Genomic DNA, 20,699 nt, shown 5'->3' with positions numbered 1-20,699 from the left:
ATATGTACATGCACATATGTAAGTGTTTGTTTCGGTTTGTTATTATTTGTTTTTTTTTTATAGTATCATAAAATAAAAAGCTCACTTTCTTTTATAATATATGTATGTAGCATCCAATGCATCCAAATCCCAGACTACAGCAAGTAACGCCAGACGCAAAAGTATACAAACATATATATATGTACACTCTACATGCGCATATGTTCGAGTTTCTTTTTACTATGTTCCTCGTCGAAATCTACACTTGCAAACTAAAAAAAAAACGTTTGATTTAACATATTCAAAGTTCGGTACATTACAGTTGCTACAAAAAAAATAGTAATATACATATATAAGTGTATAGATAAGTAAATAAACATCGATATACAGTGTCTCGCAGTTCAACTGGAACAGCGCCTAGCAAAAAATTTAAAGTGCTATAAGGTTTAAACAAAAGCAAACGCAAAATGTTTAAATGCCAATTTGTTTTATGTTAGATCAGGTTTGAAAAAGAAACTTCAGTTTTTAATAAAATATTAATTAATTAACTAATATTAGTCAAAAACTGATAACATATCCAAAATACATGTCAAAGTTTTTTTGGAACAGTCTTAGAAAAGTAACATATTAGGCGTATAAAAACTTAAATAAGGATGTTAATACTTAGTATGCTATCCTTTAGCCTTAACAACTTCCCTTGACCTATTATTCATGGAAGATACCAGCTTCCGGGTAGTTTCTGGACTGATTTTGCTCCACTCATCCAGCAGAGCATTTTTCAGACACCATGACACTTCCTCCGTCGCGCTTGACTGTTGCCTTTAGGATTTTGGGACTCAGCTCAGTATTGGACTGTCGCCACACATAATTCCGTCCGTCTGAGCCAAAAATGTTGAATTTGGACTCATCTTCAAATATGAATGTGTTCCAGAACTCCAAGTCCTTGTCCAAGTGGGTTTTGACGAATGTCATCCTGTCCATAGTCCTTGTTGGCTGGTGGCACCCGAGATGCAGGATATAACTAAACTGACTACGAAGGATAGGTCTACTTATACCGAAAATAATCAACCTGACGTAAAAAATCCGGGTTTTATGGCACCCAGGTGTCCATAACGCCCTTGTTCCAAATAATATGTGACCATAAATTAAGGTACTTTTTTACATAACCCGACCTAGCAGGTGGGGAAACCCCAGTTTATGGGGGTCATATAGTCATTTAGGTGGTTAATATATATACCTGCCATCGGTCTTTGGAATTTTTGAAAAATATTGAATAACTAGTTTATGGCAGGCAATTAAATTTTTTGCTAGGCGCTGTTCCAGTTGAACTGCGGGACACTGTACATATATGTATATGTATACATATGTGTATGCTTAGAATAAGAATTGCATATTATTAAACACGAGCCCAAGGATTTACATATTTGAACAAACACTCTGCAGTTTGCGTAAGTTTGTTCGTTGGGTCCGTGGCTGCATTAAACTTGTACCCGCCCTCTTAAGTTCATTAAATTAACTTTTTGAACATGAATTTATCAATAACATTTAAGAATATCGATCATCGATTACTCTGCCCAGACTTTGGCATGCTCTCTTCTTCTTCTTTTTTCTTTTCTTTTCTTTTTTGAAATTTTGCAGCGAAATTTTGGGTGTGTGGATGTGCATGCGCGTGGTACATGTAATTTATAGGATTTACGGCGTATTTTCTTCTTCTGCTTCTCTCTCCATCTCTATAGGTGTAAGTTAGTGTGTGTGTGTGTGGGTGTGTGTTTTTGTGTGTGTGTCAGTTTTTATCAGTGAACATCAGCGTTGACATTTGAGTGAGATAGGCGCTGCCGCGAAATAGTCGATGTTTTATAAGGGAAAGCGCATGTGCCCCGGGTTAATTATATTTATTTGTATACATACATATACATATATTAATATATATATGTATATATAGACAATTTTTGCGTTTGGCGTATACGAGAGGCGTGCGCCTTAACCGTGTTAACTCAGAGACAACTGATTCAGCGACAACAGACGTTCAACGGCCGCATTAATGTCCCCAAACGTGGCAATCAGCGCTGGATGGGATAAGAAATGGAAGATGACACAATATTAGTTGACGACAGCTGACAGCAGTGCAATTAATATATATATATATATTATTATATATATATATGAAAAACACAATCTTACCTTGCAAATTGGCCTCACGATTGGCAAATCCCATGGCGGCTAGCTGCTCCAACTGGGATTGGTAGCGCACCTCTGGTGGCTGTGTGCTATCGGCATTGTTTGACATGCCGTTGAGCATGCGCATCATGAAATCGTTGAAGAGCTGCGCATTGGGTCCGCCGCCGGGTGCTAAAGGTGGCGTGGCCGTTGTGGTGGCATTGGAACTTGGTGGCGCGGCGGCGTTGATCGGCGAGGTGTTGTTGCTGATGGCGCTGCTTGCATCGCCGATAACTGGATCAGCTGGATTATTAACGCCTGGCGGAGGTGGCGGTATGCCCAGTGTGCCGACAAGATTGGGAGCGGCGGTGCGCAGCTGCTCCATGCCCTGCTGGATTTGTAAGATAGCATTGATGGCATCCGGATTGGTTAACATATTCATCACATCGGGATTCTGCATTTGGGACATGAACTGTGGCATCATCTGGCGCACCTGATCCTGCAGCTGTGGATTGTTGGAAAGCAAAGGACTGCTGCTGAGTAGCCGAGACGCCATATCTGGATCCTGTGACATTAACTCCATCATTGAGCGCGTATAGGGGGCATTCAATAGATTCTGCATCATCGCCGGATTATCGGCCATCTGTTGCAACAGGCTGCGCATTGCCGGTGTGTTGAGTACATTGTTTGGTGGCTGATCGCCGCTGCGATTATTAGCGCCAATTGGGTTCGAGCCTTGGGCACTGCTGCCGCCGGTTCGATTGCCAGTGCCGCCCCAGGGATTTGGTAACGGATTGCGATTCTCGGTGCCCTGTTGTGGATTGACACCGGCACCGCTGCCCTCAACTAGGCCAGCGAACGGATTACGACCAAAGGATTCGGTGGCCGCGTTCATCATCGGCTCCTGTATATCACGATAGATTCGCTGCAGGGCACTGTAGCCGCCCGGCACCGATTCAAGATTGGACATGGCTCGATCATGCGAACGCATCAGTTCCTGCAACATTGATGGGTTGCGAGCCAGCTCCATGGTCTGGCGCAACAGATCCGGATTGTTCAGCATGTGCGAGATCTCCGGATTGCGCTGCATCAAATCCTGCATTTGAGGATTTGATGTAATCAGCTGCCGCATCGTCTCAGGATTATTCATCATCTGCTGCACAAGCGGATTATCCATTAGAGATCGGAGCATATCCCCATTATTCAGCAGCTCATTCTGCATGCGCGCCTGCAAGTCCATAAACGTATTCGAACCGGCGCCGAGGGCCTCCATGCCTGCCAGGCCACCAAATTGATTTAGGCCGTACGGCGTTTGACGCACATCAGCCGGAGCTCGTGCCGGCGCATCGTTGGTCCGCGTTGGGGCCTTAATGACCAGATGCACTGTCAGATTGTCCTTGATGTTGTGCATTTTGAGCGTGTCGGTGTCCTTCATGATTTTACCTGCAAAAATAAGCACCAACTGCTCGGCTTCGGCCTCAAATTTTTGTGCCACCAATATTTTAAACTGTAAAACATAAAAAGAAACTTGAAATACACAAATACATACAGTAAGTTCCACAAAATTGTGCAGAAAAAAAAATGTTGCCCTGTCGTCATGTCGAATGCATTTAATATATGTATATACATATATATTTATTATATATAAATCTATATACATATACCTTGTTACACACAGCTTATTTTTTGCACTTTGCCATCCTTTCGAGAATGAGCGAGAAAAAAATGCACTGTACCTTCAATTACATATGCACGTACACACACACATAGACACACAGACACGCGCGTACACACACACTCGTGCATAAGTGGTGGACAAGTGTGCCCACCTCATCGGGCAGTGTCAGTCGCCGCAATTATTATGTTTTATCAGTGGGGTGCAATCAAGCAGCACCAGCGCCACCCACAACAATCACACGACATGTACTCACATCTTTTATTCCAGAATCTTCATCGACTTCAACAGTTTTCTTTTCCTTTGGCGTTTTAACTACCACGTTGATGCGTTTACTACCGCCTTCGGCCATTTTGATTGTTTTTGCAGCGCTAGTTTTCCGTTTTTTCTTAAGATAATGCAAGTGCTTGCAAGTGTCTTTTATTTTCTTTTTTTTTTGTGTTTGCCTAACGAAATTTATGTGTAGGTGCTTTCAAACTAAATTATTTTCTATTTGATGAAAAGTAATTCGTCACTTTCTCACATACGACACACACACACACATATGACACATAGAAAGCAGTGTGACCAGCGTTGATAGTTTTTAAATGGTTGAAAACACAAAGAGGACCATATTGTGTGCTGCCGGATGAAGTATTGTTATCTGCAACTGACCTAGTGCAAATATAGTTGCTTTTCTACCTGCTGAGTGACGCAGTAATTAAAGTTAATCTTTTACTAATCACTGTGGACTTAAATATTTTTGTTATTCCGATAATGTATTCATTTGATTCTTCAGCATTCGGATGCACGTACTTGATGTATTTTGACGTAAAAATGTATTTTTTCACTTCTCGCAAGCCGGTCACACTGATGGTGGAATTCCAAGCAAACGAAAAGCAAAAGGCAACGCATAAGGCAGAGTAAACGGTTAGGTTTGTGATACCTTGCATACGGTTTATTAAAACGAAACAAATAAATAACAATACAAAACACGTTAATCATTATAATTGTCGAAAAGCCGTGACCTTTCGAAGTCAATTGTGGATATTTGAAGATAACAAATAGAATTTGTGCAGAGCATACGAATCAAAATGCCATAAAATCAGTTCTTGGAATTTGGTAACATATATAAACGGTTTCCGAGAATTACCAATACAGTGCCAACAAGTGCCTCTTACCCGTGTGGCCAGGTATTTTCATTCGTATAGCAAGGTGTGTACTTACTCGAGAACACAAATGTCCGAGTCTGGCCCTAGCAAAATAATAACATTTCTATATAAAGTCAATGTTATTCACAATGTACAAATACTGAAAGCGAAGATGCAACTAAATGAAAGCAATCCAAAAGTGCGTTGCAACGAGCTATCTTTCGGTGCTGTTGCGCTTCTGGGCCTTTTTCTTTGCTCATCGATTGTGAGTATAAATGCGGACAAGCAATTACCTGGCTGGCTCACACCGGAAATCGCCCAACTGGCCATTGGCAGCGATCTGAACTTGACCTGCACTATCAACCAGGCGTACTTTGAGGCTGGCCATAGCAGTAACAAGGCCTGCAATGTGTCTGATTTGTACTTTACTGTGAATAACAAAACAATTGCCATAAAAGGATCTCAGTTGCAGTATATTAATGCAACTACAATACAGACGACCCTAAGAAACGTGTCCGACCAGGATAACAAATATGTTTGCATGTGCAAGGAGCATGCCATGAGTGAGTCCCGTTTGCAGGTGGGCACTAAGCCGCTGCCAGTGGAGGATTTCAATTGCACCAGCTACGATTGGGACTACATGTTTTGTAATTTTACGGCGCCCAGAAATAGCATCAATACCAAATACAACGTTAGCTTTGCCACACAAAAGGATGCATTTTATGGCTACACCATCGATTGCCAGTATGAGGCATCTCCAATTGTCAACTGCAACATCACCAGCGAGACGTATAAAAAGTTCTCCGAGTTATATTATTTTGAACTGGGACGTGGCAACATATTGGGCGATGGTAAACAGAAAATCGAGATAAATAATGTGGAGCGCATGATTCTGGCGCGTCCTGGACTGAATCTGAGAGTGCTCAACAAGACGAAGGACTCGATATGCCTAATGTGGGATATGCCGCGACGCAGTAATTTCATTGGTGGCGTCCTCTGGCAGGTGCACGTGACGCCCCAACATTTTCCAACGTTGGTGCGATCGACGTGGCGCAACAGTTCCTCCGCCGCCAAGGATACGCTCTGCTTGACCGAGCTACCCTATCCCGGTTACTATTATCTACTGGAACTGCGTGTGCGCAACAACAAGACCAAATCACGTTGGAGCGAACCACTCGAATTCAATTTTCGCACCGTTTCCGAACGGCCAGCACGTCCGCCTCGCCTAACCAACGGCAGCTTCTACGTATACTCGTCGGGTGCATCTCTCACCATCTACTGGGAGCAGCTGGAGCAGCACGAGTTCAATGGCGATAACTTCACCTATGTCATCAGCGAATATCGACACAACAACACTCGACCGTGAGTAGACTACACATCCACAAATTGAGACCACTAACTCTAACCGTAACATGCTCTAGTACTAAGTGAGAGATCAGACACATGTTTACACGACACGATCCATTATCTGTAATATTAATTCAGATCGCTATCAAAATATAGGCCAGCACGTGTGAACAATGTCTTCAAATATTAAAAAAAGAAGAAAAAAGAACAAGAACAAGACATTTTAAACATTTTTTTTGTTTTTTAATATCGTAGATGCAATTGATGATATTCACTTAATTAATTTATTTGTATATTTTTGAACAAACATTAATGGAATGATATTGAGAAAATTACTTGTTGGCAAGTTAATTGTCTATCGTGTGTGATCGTCAAGTTCATTTAATTCTTTTGAGTTAAGTAACATGCAACATGTACACAGTAATCATGCCGCATGACTGGAAGAATACTACACACGCCTACAATTTGTTGATGTACGTATGTCTTTTCCAGCGTACTGCGGCCAATTGTCGTTTTTAAACTGAATTTGATCAATGTGCACATTTCTGCAGCGCAGCTCCACTGATACATTAAGCAATTTCTACTAATTATCATCTATGTACATTTCTCGGGCATACGTGCATACATACGTAAATAATTCATTTACATTATAAAAAAAAAGGAACGAAATGAATGCCAGCCGAACATGCAGGAAAAATTCAGGGAATTGTTAAAAATAAACAATTTTCAAGAAATTTGTGCTCGCCCCGCATCTGTGTGTGTGTGTGTGTATTTCTATATGGCTGTCTATGTGTGTGTAGGTTGCGTGGAAAACTTGCAAATTGAATATATGTTCCATATTCATCCCGTATATAATATGTATGTGTGGATGGACGGTATGGCATGGTGTGGTATGCATGTTGTTTATGAACTTGCTGACGTGTTTTCGCTATCTCAACTACGTAGAACAGAAGTCGAAGACATCAATTTGACAACGTTTACACGGCAACAGTTTCATGAGAAGTGATTAAAATGACATGCATGAATGTATATAAATTGATTGAATTTCGCATGAATAACTTGTTTCTTATTTCGCTCGAATGATAAGTGAGACAAGTGAGGCAAATGTGTGAACAACAATCATTTACAAAATGAACAGATTCAATATTGTTTTTTAATATTGTTAACTCAAACTATTAATATTTTACTATCAGTTGTTGGGAGGAGTCAGTTGAATTTCTAATTTCTATATGCATACTATGTGCTATTCAATTTTCGTTCGCATAACTTTTGGGCATACTCCTAAACTCTTTTGACACAGATATCAAGACTTTGTTTTTATAAAGATAAATAAAAAGTATGAAAAGGAGTAACCAAGCGGCAACATCAGACAGAATAAACTAAAAACTGATCTGGGGACAATTGGTCTAAAACAGGATCGGAGGAGTGCAATCCAGAAGAAAGTAAGACGATCCAGAGCATCCCAACAGACCCGTGAGTTGGCCCCTGCCCAATTAATTACGTCAATTGGCACGCCGCATACAGCTGATCGTCCATCAGTGATGCGCAATGCCTGCAACAGCGATGCTCATTTGATCCATCAGTGAAGAAAAAAAAATGTACAATTTTATATATTGATAATTAAGTAATATAAACAATTGTAAATATCAGACATATGTAAAAGAATTTAGTGTTGGCCAACAGAGTATTAGATATTCGAAATATGAATTTATTAGATAAGAAAATTGTTAAGTTAATGTGGTTGGGTGAGTTGAGAGTATGACAAATGGACGAAGATGGGATGATAAACCAAAGTGAATTCCTCAAATAAACTTTGACGAGAGATTTAAAGGAAGGGAGGGACACAGGCTGTATAATTTCAGCACAGCCAACGCAGTAGCGAGCGGACTGGGCTGATTGAGATTTTTGTTTTTTGTTTGTTTATGAAAGAAATACAAATTATTTTTATATATCGCGGTCGATCCACACATCTCCCACAATTTTAGATAGATAGAATAGCCAAACTTGGAAGGTAACTTGATGGTAACCTCCTCCAAGGATCGGCATATAAATGTTCAGATTTGTGATTTGTACATTTTAGTTCTAGACTCTGCATAGTTTCATTGCTGCTATAAATTTATTAATGTTTGTTTGTTTTGCTTTTGTTCAAATCACAGAGATGGCTCAAAGATCAAGTTGGACGCGAATTCGGCAACAATTCAGAACTGGAGTCAAAATGCCTACCATGAGATCTATTTACGCAGCAGGAACAGTGTGAGCAGCTCCTTGGAGGCGAGTCGTATCTACATACCGCCGATCAGTGATGAGGATACGCATCAGCGAGTACCCAAGAAAATACGCAGCATCTATATATCGAGCAATTCGAGCTATAAGCTCAGTTGGACAGCGCCGGAAAACATCACCAATCTGGTAGACTACACGGTATATTGGTGCAATGCGAAGCCAGCACTGCTCTCCAAATGCAATGGTTCGCTTCACTTCGAGCACGTTCCAAAGGATCGGCTACAGTATAGCACGCAGAGCGGTCAACCTGCCTCATTGAATATGGCCGTCTCGGCGAACTTTGGCGATCGAAATACGGGAATGCACTGGATGATGTGCACGAGCGATGGCAACGATGATCTGGCCAAAATGGACCCAGTCATCGATGAGTTGACAAACACATCCTTCACTGTCAAATGGAGCACGGAGCGCGTCTGTCCCGTCATACTGACCGGCTACAATTTGACCTATTGCCAGCGTTACTCTATTAAAGCGGACAACTGCACCACCATCGTTCTCAATAAGGATATAATCGCTTATACCATTAACGACCTGGAGCCGTACACCTACTACAGCGTCAAGATGTTCATGTACTCCGAGCATCGCGCTAGCAAATACAGCGATCAGCAGATCAAGCGCACCGAAGAGGGAGCTCCTACCCCGCCCCGCCAACTGGAGTACCTGAATGTGACCAGCTCGAGTGTCTGGCTCGCCTGGAAGCCACCCGTCAAGCCGAATGGTGTGGTCCGAGAGTATCAAGGCACCATTTGGCATGATAATAAAACCGAGTATTTTGACTTGCCTGCCTCGACCGTTGAGCTGGTCGACAACGAGAAGCCCATCTACTACGAGCTGTCTAATCTCACCGCCTACACAAACTACACCATCAGCATACGCTCGCACACCGTTCTCTATTCCGATCCCAGCAATTTTATACACTTTCGAACCGCCGTCGGAGGTGAGCAGCGTTTAATCTTATGTAAAGTGGGAGTTTGCGCAACTTAGATTTTTGTCAAAAAGCTGCTTTTGAATGAATCAATCAATACGTTTTTTTGAATTGATCTTTATAAATCAAATAATATAAATGAGCCCCTCAACTTTTTAGATCAGAATCAACTTTGATAACTTAAAATTAGTACATCTTCTCCTATACACATGAAGAGTGTATTATAATTGTATTTTTCGTTCTTTCTTGTTTATCGCTCAAATGCTTGAATGTGCAAATACTCCTCTGATCATTGTTGTGGTTGAGTTGCTGACAAATGTGCTGTTATTAAACATTATGTGTATCTTATTTACTTGCAGTGCCATCGGAGCCAATGCGAATATACCTGGACAGCAATCCGTTGACAACTACTTTGGAGTGGGATGCACCATCACGACCGGCTGGCCGCCTTGAATACTATGAGGTGGTCATCGTTGAGCGTAACTCGAACAACTCGGTGATCGGTTATCCGCTGAGCTATGTGAGTGCCCGACCAAATCTTACCTGTGTGATGACAACGCCCGTCTGCACGTCACAGCATCGCTTTAACTATCAGGTGCGAGCGGTAAATGTCGAAGCACTGCATCCGCAGTCTCCGCCACAGCCATATGTTGCACCTAATTATGAGCGTACGCAGAATTGTGTGGCACAGCCGCAGCTGACTTATGACGAGTGGAGCGCCATCAGTAGCTATAACGATTCGAGTCTCTATCGACTATACAAGTCCGCATGGGCGACGTACGAAGTGAGCTGCTCGCCGGATAGTGGCAGCACCAAGATGTTGCTCAGCAGCATTGAAGTGTTTCTGGCGTTTATTGTGCTGCTCGTGGCAAGCCACACCGGCTACCGCAAGTATCTGAAGATGTCCGATATTGGCGTTATGCTGCCAACGGGCGTCATCGAGGACCTCAAGAAACCCAAGGACATTGGCTCACGTACGGATGGCAGCGGACACGGTGGCGGCGGCGGCGGTGGTAGCATGATTTGCACTCGGGTTGACCAAACTCCGGATTATATGCCGCAGTATTCGTTGCACGATCCGCCGCATGATTTTAGCAGCGGCAATGAGAGCTCCAAGCTGCTACTAGCCAACAACTCCAGCAACGGCGGCGGTGGCCGTAGCTCGCCAGCTAGCTATATGTCCATGGACCAAGGGTTGCTGCTCGACGACGAGGGGCAACCGGGCCAAGGCACTGAGCTCCAGCCGAGCGGTGGAAATAATGCAACGTCAGCCGCTGCTTCCGCTGGTTACATAAAGCCAACAGATATGAAATTCTTGTCGACGCCAATGGCCAACACCTTGCCCAGCTCGCATCCTACGCTGCCGATGCAGGTTACGATGCCATTCAGTGGCTATGTGCCCGTTCAGATGATACAGGCGCGACCCATGCCCCCGGTGCCCACTGCAATCGTTTCGCCCTTACATCCGCTTAACACCAGCAACTATGTTCATGCAGCAGATCTGCATAAGCTCAAGTCACTGGCGCCAATAACAACAACACCAGCAACAGTCACCACAGCAGCACCAGTACAGACGGCGATCGCTGCAACATCGCCGCCTGCATCAGCGACGCCTATGCCCAATGACTTTGGCTACACGTCCATGGAGCAGCTGCAGCGGGACGGCCTCATGAAGCCCATCTCGGTGTTAGCGGCTCATCCACAGGAATCGGCAGCCGCAGCAGCTGCGGCAGCGGCCGAAGCTGTGCAACAGACGCACCACCGACTGCAGCCGAATATAGGAGGCTATGTGACGCCGCAGGATCTGAATGCGCTGGCACACAATCATAGTCATATGCTGTAAGCTGGCGAGGATCAAGAGGATTGCTTTATTCGTTTATTGTTGTTGCCAGTGCAGTCAGCTAGCAGCTAATTTTTTGCCTTCCACTCAGAGAGACCAGAGACACATGAAATTCAGATTTAACAACTCAGCTCATAGTACACGGACACACACACACAAACACACACACGCACACACACAAACACACACACGCACACACACAAACACACACACAAATACACACACACAAACACACACACACACACACACAAACACACACACAAACACACACAAACACACACAAACACACACAAACACACACATAAACACACACAAACACACACACACACACACACACACACAAACACACACACACACAAACACACACACTCACAAATGGCACCTGTATTTAAAAACTTTATATACTCTTTGTAATTATAATTTGAAGCGTTTCGTTGATACGCAGCAAACATTTGTGCAGCGTTTTTTAAATTTTTAATTTATTTGTATTTAACATTTTTTAATTTGTATTTTCCTAATATTTTTGTATTGTAATCTGTTTGCTGCGAGAGACGAGCATACTTACTATTGGCAGGCACTGTGCTAGTTTTTTTGTATAAGGCACTTAACGGTTATTTTTTACGCTACACTTATGACTATACATACTTTACATGTAAAAACGTTTGCTTAAACGATGCGCCACGCTGATTTAAGAATAATATAAATACATACAACTATATATATACATATACATATATATATATATATATATATATATATGTATATAAATATAATTTTAAAAACATCTGGCATTTTTATCAATTCCAAGAATTTGTACAGCTTCTTAACTGATAGCACGAATCGAATCATACAAGACCTGCACGCATACGCATCCCATTAGAGAGGATCGGTTCTCTATAGTCTGGTAGAGAACATGTCGCAGCGATGCCAGTTGCGATTGCTGCACGAATGTAATGCATCCCTCTTGGGTGCAGAGCTATATGTTAAAGCTTCCAAGTCGGGCACAAGCTTAAAAGTGCTCCAATCTCTTATTGCATACATGTTATTTGTAATGGTCTCCAATCCTTTTGACTACCTCTTGTAATTATTGAATTCTGCTTTTGACTGTGGTGTTGGTTTGCTTTTTTCTTTTATCAATTTGTCAATTATGCAATGCAAACGAAAATACATTTCAATGTTTATATATAAAATTGTTATATATCCTAGAATAAGTCATCAATTTGTGTATATATAGTAAACTTTCTATATTTTGAGTACATTTGCCACTATCATATTTTTCCGTATTTCGGGGTGTTTTTGTTATCTATATACATATATATATATAGAGTCGTATAGTATTCCATTTACGGAGGGCCGTGAGGGGTAAGGCGCGTAAAACAGCGTAAAAGCGTGTATAAAGCGGCAATGCTTACTACGTTTTTATTATTTCATATTTTATTCATTTTTTACGCCAAAGTGCAGATTACAAATCGGATTCGTAATGGGGTTTTTCACTGCTATCTGCACACGAAGCGCAGCTAAGAGAGAGAGAGAGAGAAACAGAGACCGAGAGATAGAGAGAGAGAGAAACAGAGCGAGAGGGAGTGCACCTCTTATTACCTCTTGCTGGCATTAATAACACCATCTTCTGTATTTTTTATTGGCTTTCATTTTGTAGTTACTAGGTTTTCATAGATTTGCATTTGGGTTTCACACGACTTGTACTTTTCGCGACATTTAATGATTATAAAATACCGAGAAATCAGATTCTCGCATAGAGTATAATTAAGCATGGAACCTCTGTGACCCAATAAGGAAGATACTCTGTTCTTAATCAGAATCACTAAGCGATCCGTCGGTTTGTACTTCCGTCTGACAACTTTTTGTTTGAGCTGATATGCGTAGAACGATCTTTGTTTTAAATTTAATTTGAATAGGGTCACCTATGACATCAGTGACGTCAGTGTTGGTCCATTATTTTAAATATCTGTCATAAAAACATTCGGTCGACTCAGAGACTCAGATCTCTGAGATTATAAAAGTTTTCAATGGGAAATTTGCCAATTGAACAACTGAGTTCAGGGTATATCATGGCGAGTCCACCCGACTAAAGCATTTTTTCTTACTTAATACATCTTCAATCAAATGTTGTAAATAATCAATATTTCGTCGTGATAATACATACATATCCGATTAGATCTATATACACTTTTTTCTCGATAAATCGATATTTGCGAAATTTGGAAAATTGATCAGCGTATGGTAAATAAGAGAGAACTTCTATTCGACGTTTAAAGTACTTCCTCTTATTGCTTGTGACCTTTGGTGACTCGGCTACCTACTGGTTCAGAATATGTATCCTTTATGGGGTCGGAGATGCTTTCCTCTGCCTGTGACATACTTTTGCACAACTTTACTATACCCAGGACTATTATTACTAATTTGTATTTTGCTCTTTTTTTGTTCTGATAATGTCCAATAATCACTGTTTTTTTATGTATAAATATATATATAAATATATATTTTTGAGACCAACTGCAGTTCGTGAGTATCGCTCGTAGAGAGAGGTTGCGGGCAAATTTGTTTTGAAAAAAGAATAAAAGCAAACAGCAAAAGCGAAAATCGAGAAGAAGATTAAAATAAAAAATAAAATTAATATATGTAAACATTTCTTATCGAGCGAGCTCGAACATGCAGCGCTCAGCAGTCATCATTCTGAGTCTGGCATGCCTGGGCGATTTGCGCAATATTAATAGGGATAATTTTAAAATGTTGCTGTCACCAAAGTATCCACGCGCTGGGGATCTGTTCAATGTTACCTTCCGGGTTACGTCGACAGACGATCTGCCCGAAGACTGTACAAGTATTGATCAAGTATATATGCAGTCTAAAAAAGGTGAAAACTTAACGGTGCACATACTGAACAACACGGCCTTGTATCACAACGCGTCTTCAGCAGTGGCCGTGGTTGCCAATGGTGCATTGGAGTATGAAGCTTTATGCAATGGGGCATCTCTCACTGGAGTCAGTCCTATGATCGGCGCCAAATTAGAGAACATAGACTTTAACTGTATTTGTTGGGTCAGCGGCGATATGGTCTGCACCTTCAGTAAACCACAGTTTGATAAAAAAGAAGGCTATTACAGGGCAAACTTCACGCTGCATCGCGAAGGACAAGGGACGCCGACAACCTGCTCTTATAAAGACAAAAGTGAAACACAGGTGGAGTGCAAACTAACAATTGAGCCTTTGACAACATTGACTCTCTCGCTGAACATGACGGATGATGGTGGTGAACAGGGACTAACCTTTAATGTTTCCCAACAAGAGTCCATCATGATGGATGCGCTCACAGAGTGGATGCGACTGAATCACACTAGCAATAGCATTTGCCTGAGTTTCAAGAACGAACTGCAAAGCGAATACAATGTAAATGCTATCGAGTGGTCTGTGTATCTGACGGACCACAATCACACTTTTCAATCAATCAATAATACTTCTGAATACGAGACTAACGTGGATATCATTTGTGTATGGGAGCTGCTCTATCCTCATTACAGCTATACATTCGACATTAAGAGGCGTGCCAACAGCAAAGCTCCCTGGAGTCCTTCCTTTGTCCACAGCTTCAGCACAGCCGCCGCTCTGCCATCAGGTCCGCCGCTTGTGTGGCCAAGTGGCTATGAGCTCAATCTCGACGAAGGAACACTCAGCGTCTACTGGCAGCAGCTGGATGAGCTGAAACACAATGGTGAAAACTTTACTTACAATGTCAGTGTCCAAAACAACAACAAAAACAACAGAAGCCTAATCAAGTGCGTACATTTTTATATTTATTTCAGTTTATATATAATATTTAAATTATTTATTATATACATTATTTACATAGATTTAATCAGCGAACATTTCGCCAAAGATGCGTTAACATTTATAAAATCTGTTCATGGGCAGCACTCTAATTCCTGACAGATATTTGTATATATATAGTCGATGTAGACTATAAGAGCTAGAGAATATTCATTGGAATATACGTTCTCGTTTACCCCGCGCAGATAAGGTTTGCTTCCGTTTATAGATAGCTTCCTCCGTTTTTCTAAAATCGGTACATTTCGAATTAAGTTAGCTGTAAAAGCCACAATTTATATTATATATGTTATACATTGGCAACCAATATTAGGTCAACAGAACAATTTGATCATGATCGAATAAGAAACATCCAAGTTATAGTCGGAAGTTTATCTTCAGTGCCTGTGCTTGCCATAAGAAATGAAAGCATTTCCACTCATGCTTTTGCTCAAGTGCAAAAAGTTTGAAAAGACAAATTTGGCAATAAGATTCGAACATATTTAACAGCTGGGCTCAGGGTATATCTTAGTCGAGCTCCCTCGACTACAGCATTCTTACTAATTTTGTTTTCTGTTTAACGCCAGAGCATTTACAGTGTGTCAAGAAAGAGTTTGTTTGTTCCCTTTTCAGTCGATCCCGTTAGAAATGAGCGGTTTTATTGTCTTACCTTTCGCAGATTGGAAAAACGTTTGGATTTCGATTCGATTAATGTTCACTCCTGGTGGAGTGCTGCCAGCCATAAAATAGCAACTTCCGAGCAAATAACGTGAAAAGCTCGGAGGTGCTGGAGGCAAGACATCAAATGGCCCTCCTCGGAAAAGGGCAGACTGAAAAAAAGCTTATTTCTATTGTGATCGCTTGAATTGTTTAAGTTACTGAAACTCGTTAATTTATGCTTTGAACACTCCACTTAAAATTAGAATACGAACAAAATAGAACTCAATAATGAAATACATTTTTTCGCAAAAGAAGAGAAAAACGATTAGTTTTTCCCCTCTGTCCAAGCACTTTCTTGACAAAGTGTATTTGTTGAGCGACAATTTGCCGAAGTGCAGTGGCTTAGTCGAAGGGGATCGGTAGAAATAGCAAGTAGAACAGCTCTTCCCGAGAGGGCTGGAATAAAACCAGGCCTTATCAAAAAAATATATTCAAAATATATTGGTTCTATCAAATTTTCCTTTAAATGTGCCAGAGATCTCAGTTCTGAAGGCTGACGCAGTCACTGCCAAGATACTTCACTTCATATAACGGCTGTTGAGCCAACTGGGCGCTGTTGCCTTGAGCCTGGTGTAACCACATAGAGTGTGTAGAATTACCGAAATTTGCAATGCTGAAATTGGGAACTGAATGTTTTGAGAAAACGATAACGACAATAGAGAACTGCTGCTGGTTTGTGCTATTTTTAGATTGCTGTGTGTAATCCGCGGGACCGTGCCACAAGCAGCAAACGAAAACGAAAACAACAGCAATTTGTCACCACCCAGAAATCTGTGAATGTTGAATTGCCCAGATTGCACATTACGCAGGGTATATTGCTTGTTGACAACGCTTTGCAACACTTATACTGGCTGTTTCAACTGCCACGGAATTTACGGGTGACGGTGGGGTCCATATGTGAGCAACTTTAGATTTTAAAATTTGATGCTTTCCTTAATGTTAATATTTTAATATTTGGTCAAATTTATGAACTTATCCCTGTATTGACTGTTTAAATTGATAAATAACTTTAATATGTAGGTTAGGTTAGGTTATGGGATCCAGGGGCAGTATTCGTGGATCTGCCCTTCCTGTAGGCATGTTGGGACTCCGACATAAGCCTGAGGTCAATGGATGCTGTGAGATGGAGACTTATAAGACGTTCCAGGGTCTTTAGCATGAAAGATGACAGACTGATGGCTCTGAAATCTTTGGCGCTGGTGTGCGATGCCTTCCCAGCTTTGGGTATGAAGGTTATTTTAGACTGCAGCCATGTCGGTGGGATGCGACCAGTCTTCAGAATCTTCCCGAAGATTTCGTGTAGCCAGTTTATGGCTGTATTGCACGCCTTTTGTAGTTGAAGCTGTTTACTGCCCATTTAATGTTACCTGTGTTTATAAGAGACTTTAAAGATGCGCTCTCTATACAGTTGGTTTCTGCGCATCTCGGGGACTGCTCGGAGCAGCCAGGGAAGTGTGTTTTAAGGAGGATATTCAGTGACTCTTCACTGGAGGCCGACCAAGAGTTGTCATCCTTTTTCAGATAACCTAGTGTGGGTGTAGTTTTTGATAAAACTTTTCTAAGCCTTGCAGCTTCATTAGTTGAATCAATATCTGTGCAGAAACTCTCCAAGATTTCCTTTTTTCCCGTCTGGTGGTTTTTTTTGTATTCAGCCAGACTTGATTTGTATTTAGACTATTGTAGGTCGTTATTTTGCGCTTTCACCACATTGAAGAAAGACCTGCAACTTTGTCGAAGGACATTTAGTTGAGGTGTCCACCATGGTGGTTTCTTCTTGTGCATTGACTTACTAATAGGGCAGGCTGCCTTAAAAGCCTTGTTGCATGCTAAAGTGAAAGTCTCTGTAAGATTGCAGAGATAAGCTAAGTTGTCCGGGTCTTTTGGTGGGTGTTCCGAAAGGGTTCGGTCAAGTTTGGCTTTGAAGATTTCCCAGTTCGTCTTCTTCTGATTTGGGAAGTGAACTGGTTCTGGGTGGCTCGCGAGAAGTTCGAATTCTATGTACCTGTGATCAGAGAAGGAGTGTTCATCGGACACTCTCCAATTTGTTAACTGGTCACTCATAGATTGTGAGATGAGTGTCAGGTCAATGACCTCTCGTCTATTTTTTATAATGAATGCGAGTTCATTACCCGTTTTACATACTAGGAGGTTAGTATTAAGGATGAAGGATTTGTATCCGTACTCCCCCACTGTGTGTGGTGTGAGCATTGGCGTCGCAGCCAATAATTAGGCCAATCCTGTGCTTCTCGCACTCCTGGACGAGGGACCTTGTAATCTCGTCTGGTGGCGGGCCGGCGCTGTCGTAGGCCATATAGGCAGGCAGTAGCCTTACCGGAGCTGACTGGAGCTCCAGGCTTACCGCTCTGTTGTCAGCATTGCTAAAATTATGGAGCAGAAAAATATTTAGGTGTTTTTTCGTGAGGATGCAGGTGCGTTTCTTACCTTCATTGCCAGCTACTAAAAGCTTATAGTCTTTGTTGCCTAGTCCGCAAACCTTTCCTCCAATCACCCAAGGTTCTTGGACTAGTACAATGTCGTCTCCGCCTCCAGCCAGGCGGAGCATCAGAGCAGCCAACTTTAATATGTAAAAAAATAAAGTTTTCACAAATACTATTATAATGTAATGTGTGCAATTCCAAGTGAAGCAAAGATCTACACACACATACATAAACAGCGCTGAGCAAATTTCAGAAATCGAATTCGTTCTTGAGAATGCGACAACAAATGCATACATCCCCACATCATGTGTAAATGCTTACACACACATATAAACACACACACACGCAATCATAGACAGCATAACTCAACCGTCTCACTTGGCGGCTACTCAGCAACTAAACGCAAACCCAAATGCCAAACACGAAAGACCCGAAGCGACGGCGCGCACACACGAGGCGAGCGCGTCCAGTCGGCTTAGCAGCCGAACTGTCCTGGGAACGCCTGCAACGCGATTTGCTGCGCAGTTTTAGTTATATGAATTTGCATGGTGCAGTGTAATCATCAATGGGAATGGGAAATCGGATGAACTCCTAACAAGTGAAACGCTTCGGTTTCAAGGTGATTCTAAATATGTTTAATGACTGTATAATTAAATATTGTGAATATAATAGACTAATTCCATTAGGTTTTCGAAAAATGGAATCCGAACTTTAATCATATTTGATATATATGTATATTTGGGAATCGGTTTTAGTTTTGTCAAAGATTATTCAAATTCTTAAATTATAATGTGTAAATTATAATCAGTTATTATCTTGTTTACTTTCCAGACATGTCAAAATTGATATCCGGCCAAGTCAGGCCATAATCAGTAAACTTAATATGAAAAGTGGCAGCTATATAATAATAATACGTAGCCAAAATGAAATCGGAGTGTCGGAGAACAGCAGCGAAATTGTCGTGGAGATGTCACCCGAACCATATAAATTGATGCCGAGGAATGTAACATTGACGGAAAAGTTATTGGTTTGGGCAGAGCCGCAGCGGACTGACCAACTGCAGAGCTACACGGTCTTCTGGTGCAAACTGAATGGGACAAATCACAGAAAATGCAATGATACCCTGTCGATAATGTCGGAGCAGGTGGTCCATACCAAGTGCTCTTTCATGAAAGAAGGTTTTGGAGATGGCACCTTTATATGGGCCGTCTCGGCCAATTATGGTAGCGGCAGCGGCAGTGGCGGAATGCGCTGGATGAATCCGTTGTATACTGAAGTTCATCATGAATATCATGGTGGGATGATTGACAGTTTGAAAGCTTTAACAGCTCTTGTGGTGCTCGTTGTTGTAACGTATGCAGTAATCCGCCGATGTCGATTTATGTCCAACATCGGTGTAGATTTGCCGGAGGGTCTTTTCAAGGAACTGGAGCTAAATACAGCTGAGCAGCCAAGCCCAAAAGAAGCACACGAGAAGACAACCGATCTAGTTAACGCCCCGGAAATGACCCTCGAGTTATTAACCGATTTTAGGCCGCACGATGATTTCACAGCACAAACTCAACTTCCAGTCAATGAAGGTTATCTCAAAATGGATCCCCAACAAGTAAATGCCGAGTACAAGTTCCTCACTTCTCAAGGTCGCACTATTACTGCCTTGGGGTATTGTTCCACAACGCAAATGTTTAGCGACTATAAATAAAAAATGTGCTTTCACCTTCGAAATCCGGGCTCAAATTTTCAAAATACGGGTAGATTTTTTTTGAGTGTAATAGTAGAAAATATTTTTAAAAAATAAAAACAATCACCATATTTTTCAGATTGTCAATTTAGGTACTAAGCAGACATTATTGTATTGTGATTTAGGGCAAGCCTAATTTTAAGAATTATTTGTTTTATATTTAGGATTTATTTCTAAAAACAAGAAAAGTTTTCTAGTTTTCAGGGCGATCTTTTTCCTGAATGTATCAAAAACAATAGTGCTTTATGTAAGAATAATATTAATTAACTTAATTCATGGAGAATATTTTAGTTTAATATTTCTTGACCATTTCAGGATCAGTGTCGCCTTATTGTCTCTGGATTTTAAACTACCGTTTTTTATTCATATAACGACCGCTGTAATAATTTTAAAAAAATTGTCCCAAAATCTGGACATTGAAACGTTTTTCTTGAAGTTATATACGATTTTCTTTAATTTTTTGCCATAAATTTATAGATTTTTTGCATTAAGGAGTTTAATATTTTGCACATTTCCAATAGATATATTAACATTGATATTATTGATAGTTATATTATTAAACATTTGCAAAAAATGCAAAAATCATAAGCAAACAAAATTGGGCATAGTTTTAAATCCAACGTTTATTACAAATTAACAATC

At 41.2% G+C, this 20,699-nt stretch overlaps 3 protein-coding genes and 1 long non-coding RNA gene across 4 annotated transcripts; 2 read left to right on the top strand and 2 right to left on the bottom strand.

The window, feature by feature from the left end:
* Positions 1–1,934: 1,934 nt before the first annotated feature.
* LOC6564860 (ubiquilin-1) lies at positions 1,935–4,359 on the bottom strand. The gene is made up of 3 exons (XM_001991064.2): positions 4,068–4,359; positions 2,161–3,643; positions 1,935–2,045 (listed from the first exon to the last, which is right to left on the bottom strand). The coding sequence occupies exons 1-3, from the start codon at positions 4,161–4,163 to the stop codon at positions 1,969–1,971; spliced, it is 1,656 nt and encodes a 551-aa protein (XP_001991100.1). The 5' UTR covers positions 4,164–4,359; the 3' UTR covers positions 1,935–1,968.
* A 329-nt stretch (positions 4,360–4,688) lies between these two features.
* Positions 4,689–11,529, top strand: LOC6564859 (cytokine receptor). Its single transcript, XM_001991063.2, has 3 exons — positions 4,689–6,303; positions 8,445–9,508; positions 9,856–11,529. The coding sequence occupies exons 1-3, from the start codon at positions 5,030–5,032 to the stop codon at positions 11,337–11,339; spliced, it is 3,822 nt and encodes a 1,273-aa protein (XP_001991099.2). The 5' UTR covers positions 4,689–5,029; the 3' UTR covers positions 11,340–11,529.
* Positions 11,530–13,981: 2,452 nt separating this feature from the next.
* On the top strand, positions 13,982–20,498 carry LOC6564858 (cytokine receptor). The gene is made up of 2 exons (XM_001991062.2): positions 13,982–15,130; positions 19,148–20,498. The coding sequence occupies exons 1-2, from the start codon at positions 14,007–14,009 to the stop codon at positions 20,016–20,018; spliced, it is 1,995 nt and encodes a 664-aa protein (XP_001991098.1). The 5' UTR covers positions 13,982–14,006; the 3' UTR covers positions 20,019–20,498.
* On the bottom strand, positions 16,869–18,685 carry LOC116805602. Its single transcript, XR_004365284.2, has 3 exons — positions 18,545–18,685; positions 18,321–18,453; positions 16,869–18,256 (listed from the first exon to the last, which is right to left on the bottom strand). It is a non-coding gene; the product is annotated as an uncharacterized LOC116805602 (long non-coding RNA).
* Positions 20,499–20,699: the final 201 nt, after the last annotated feature.

The sequence above is a fragment of the Drosophila grimshawi genome, unplaced genomic scaffold (assembly GCF_018153295.1).
Source record: "Drosophila grimshawi isolate 15287-2541.00 unplaced genomic scaffold, ASM1815329v1 contig_1006, whole genome shotgun sequence".
Lineage (NCBI taxonomy): Eukaryota > Metazoa > Arthropoda > Insecta > Diptera > Drosophilidae > Drosophila > Drosophila grimshawi.
This window is presented reverse-complemented; position numbering and strand designations above follow the sequence as displayed.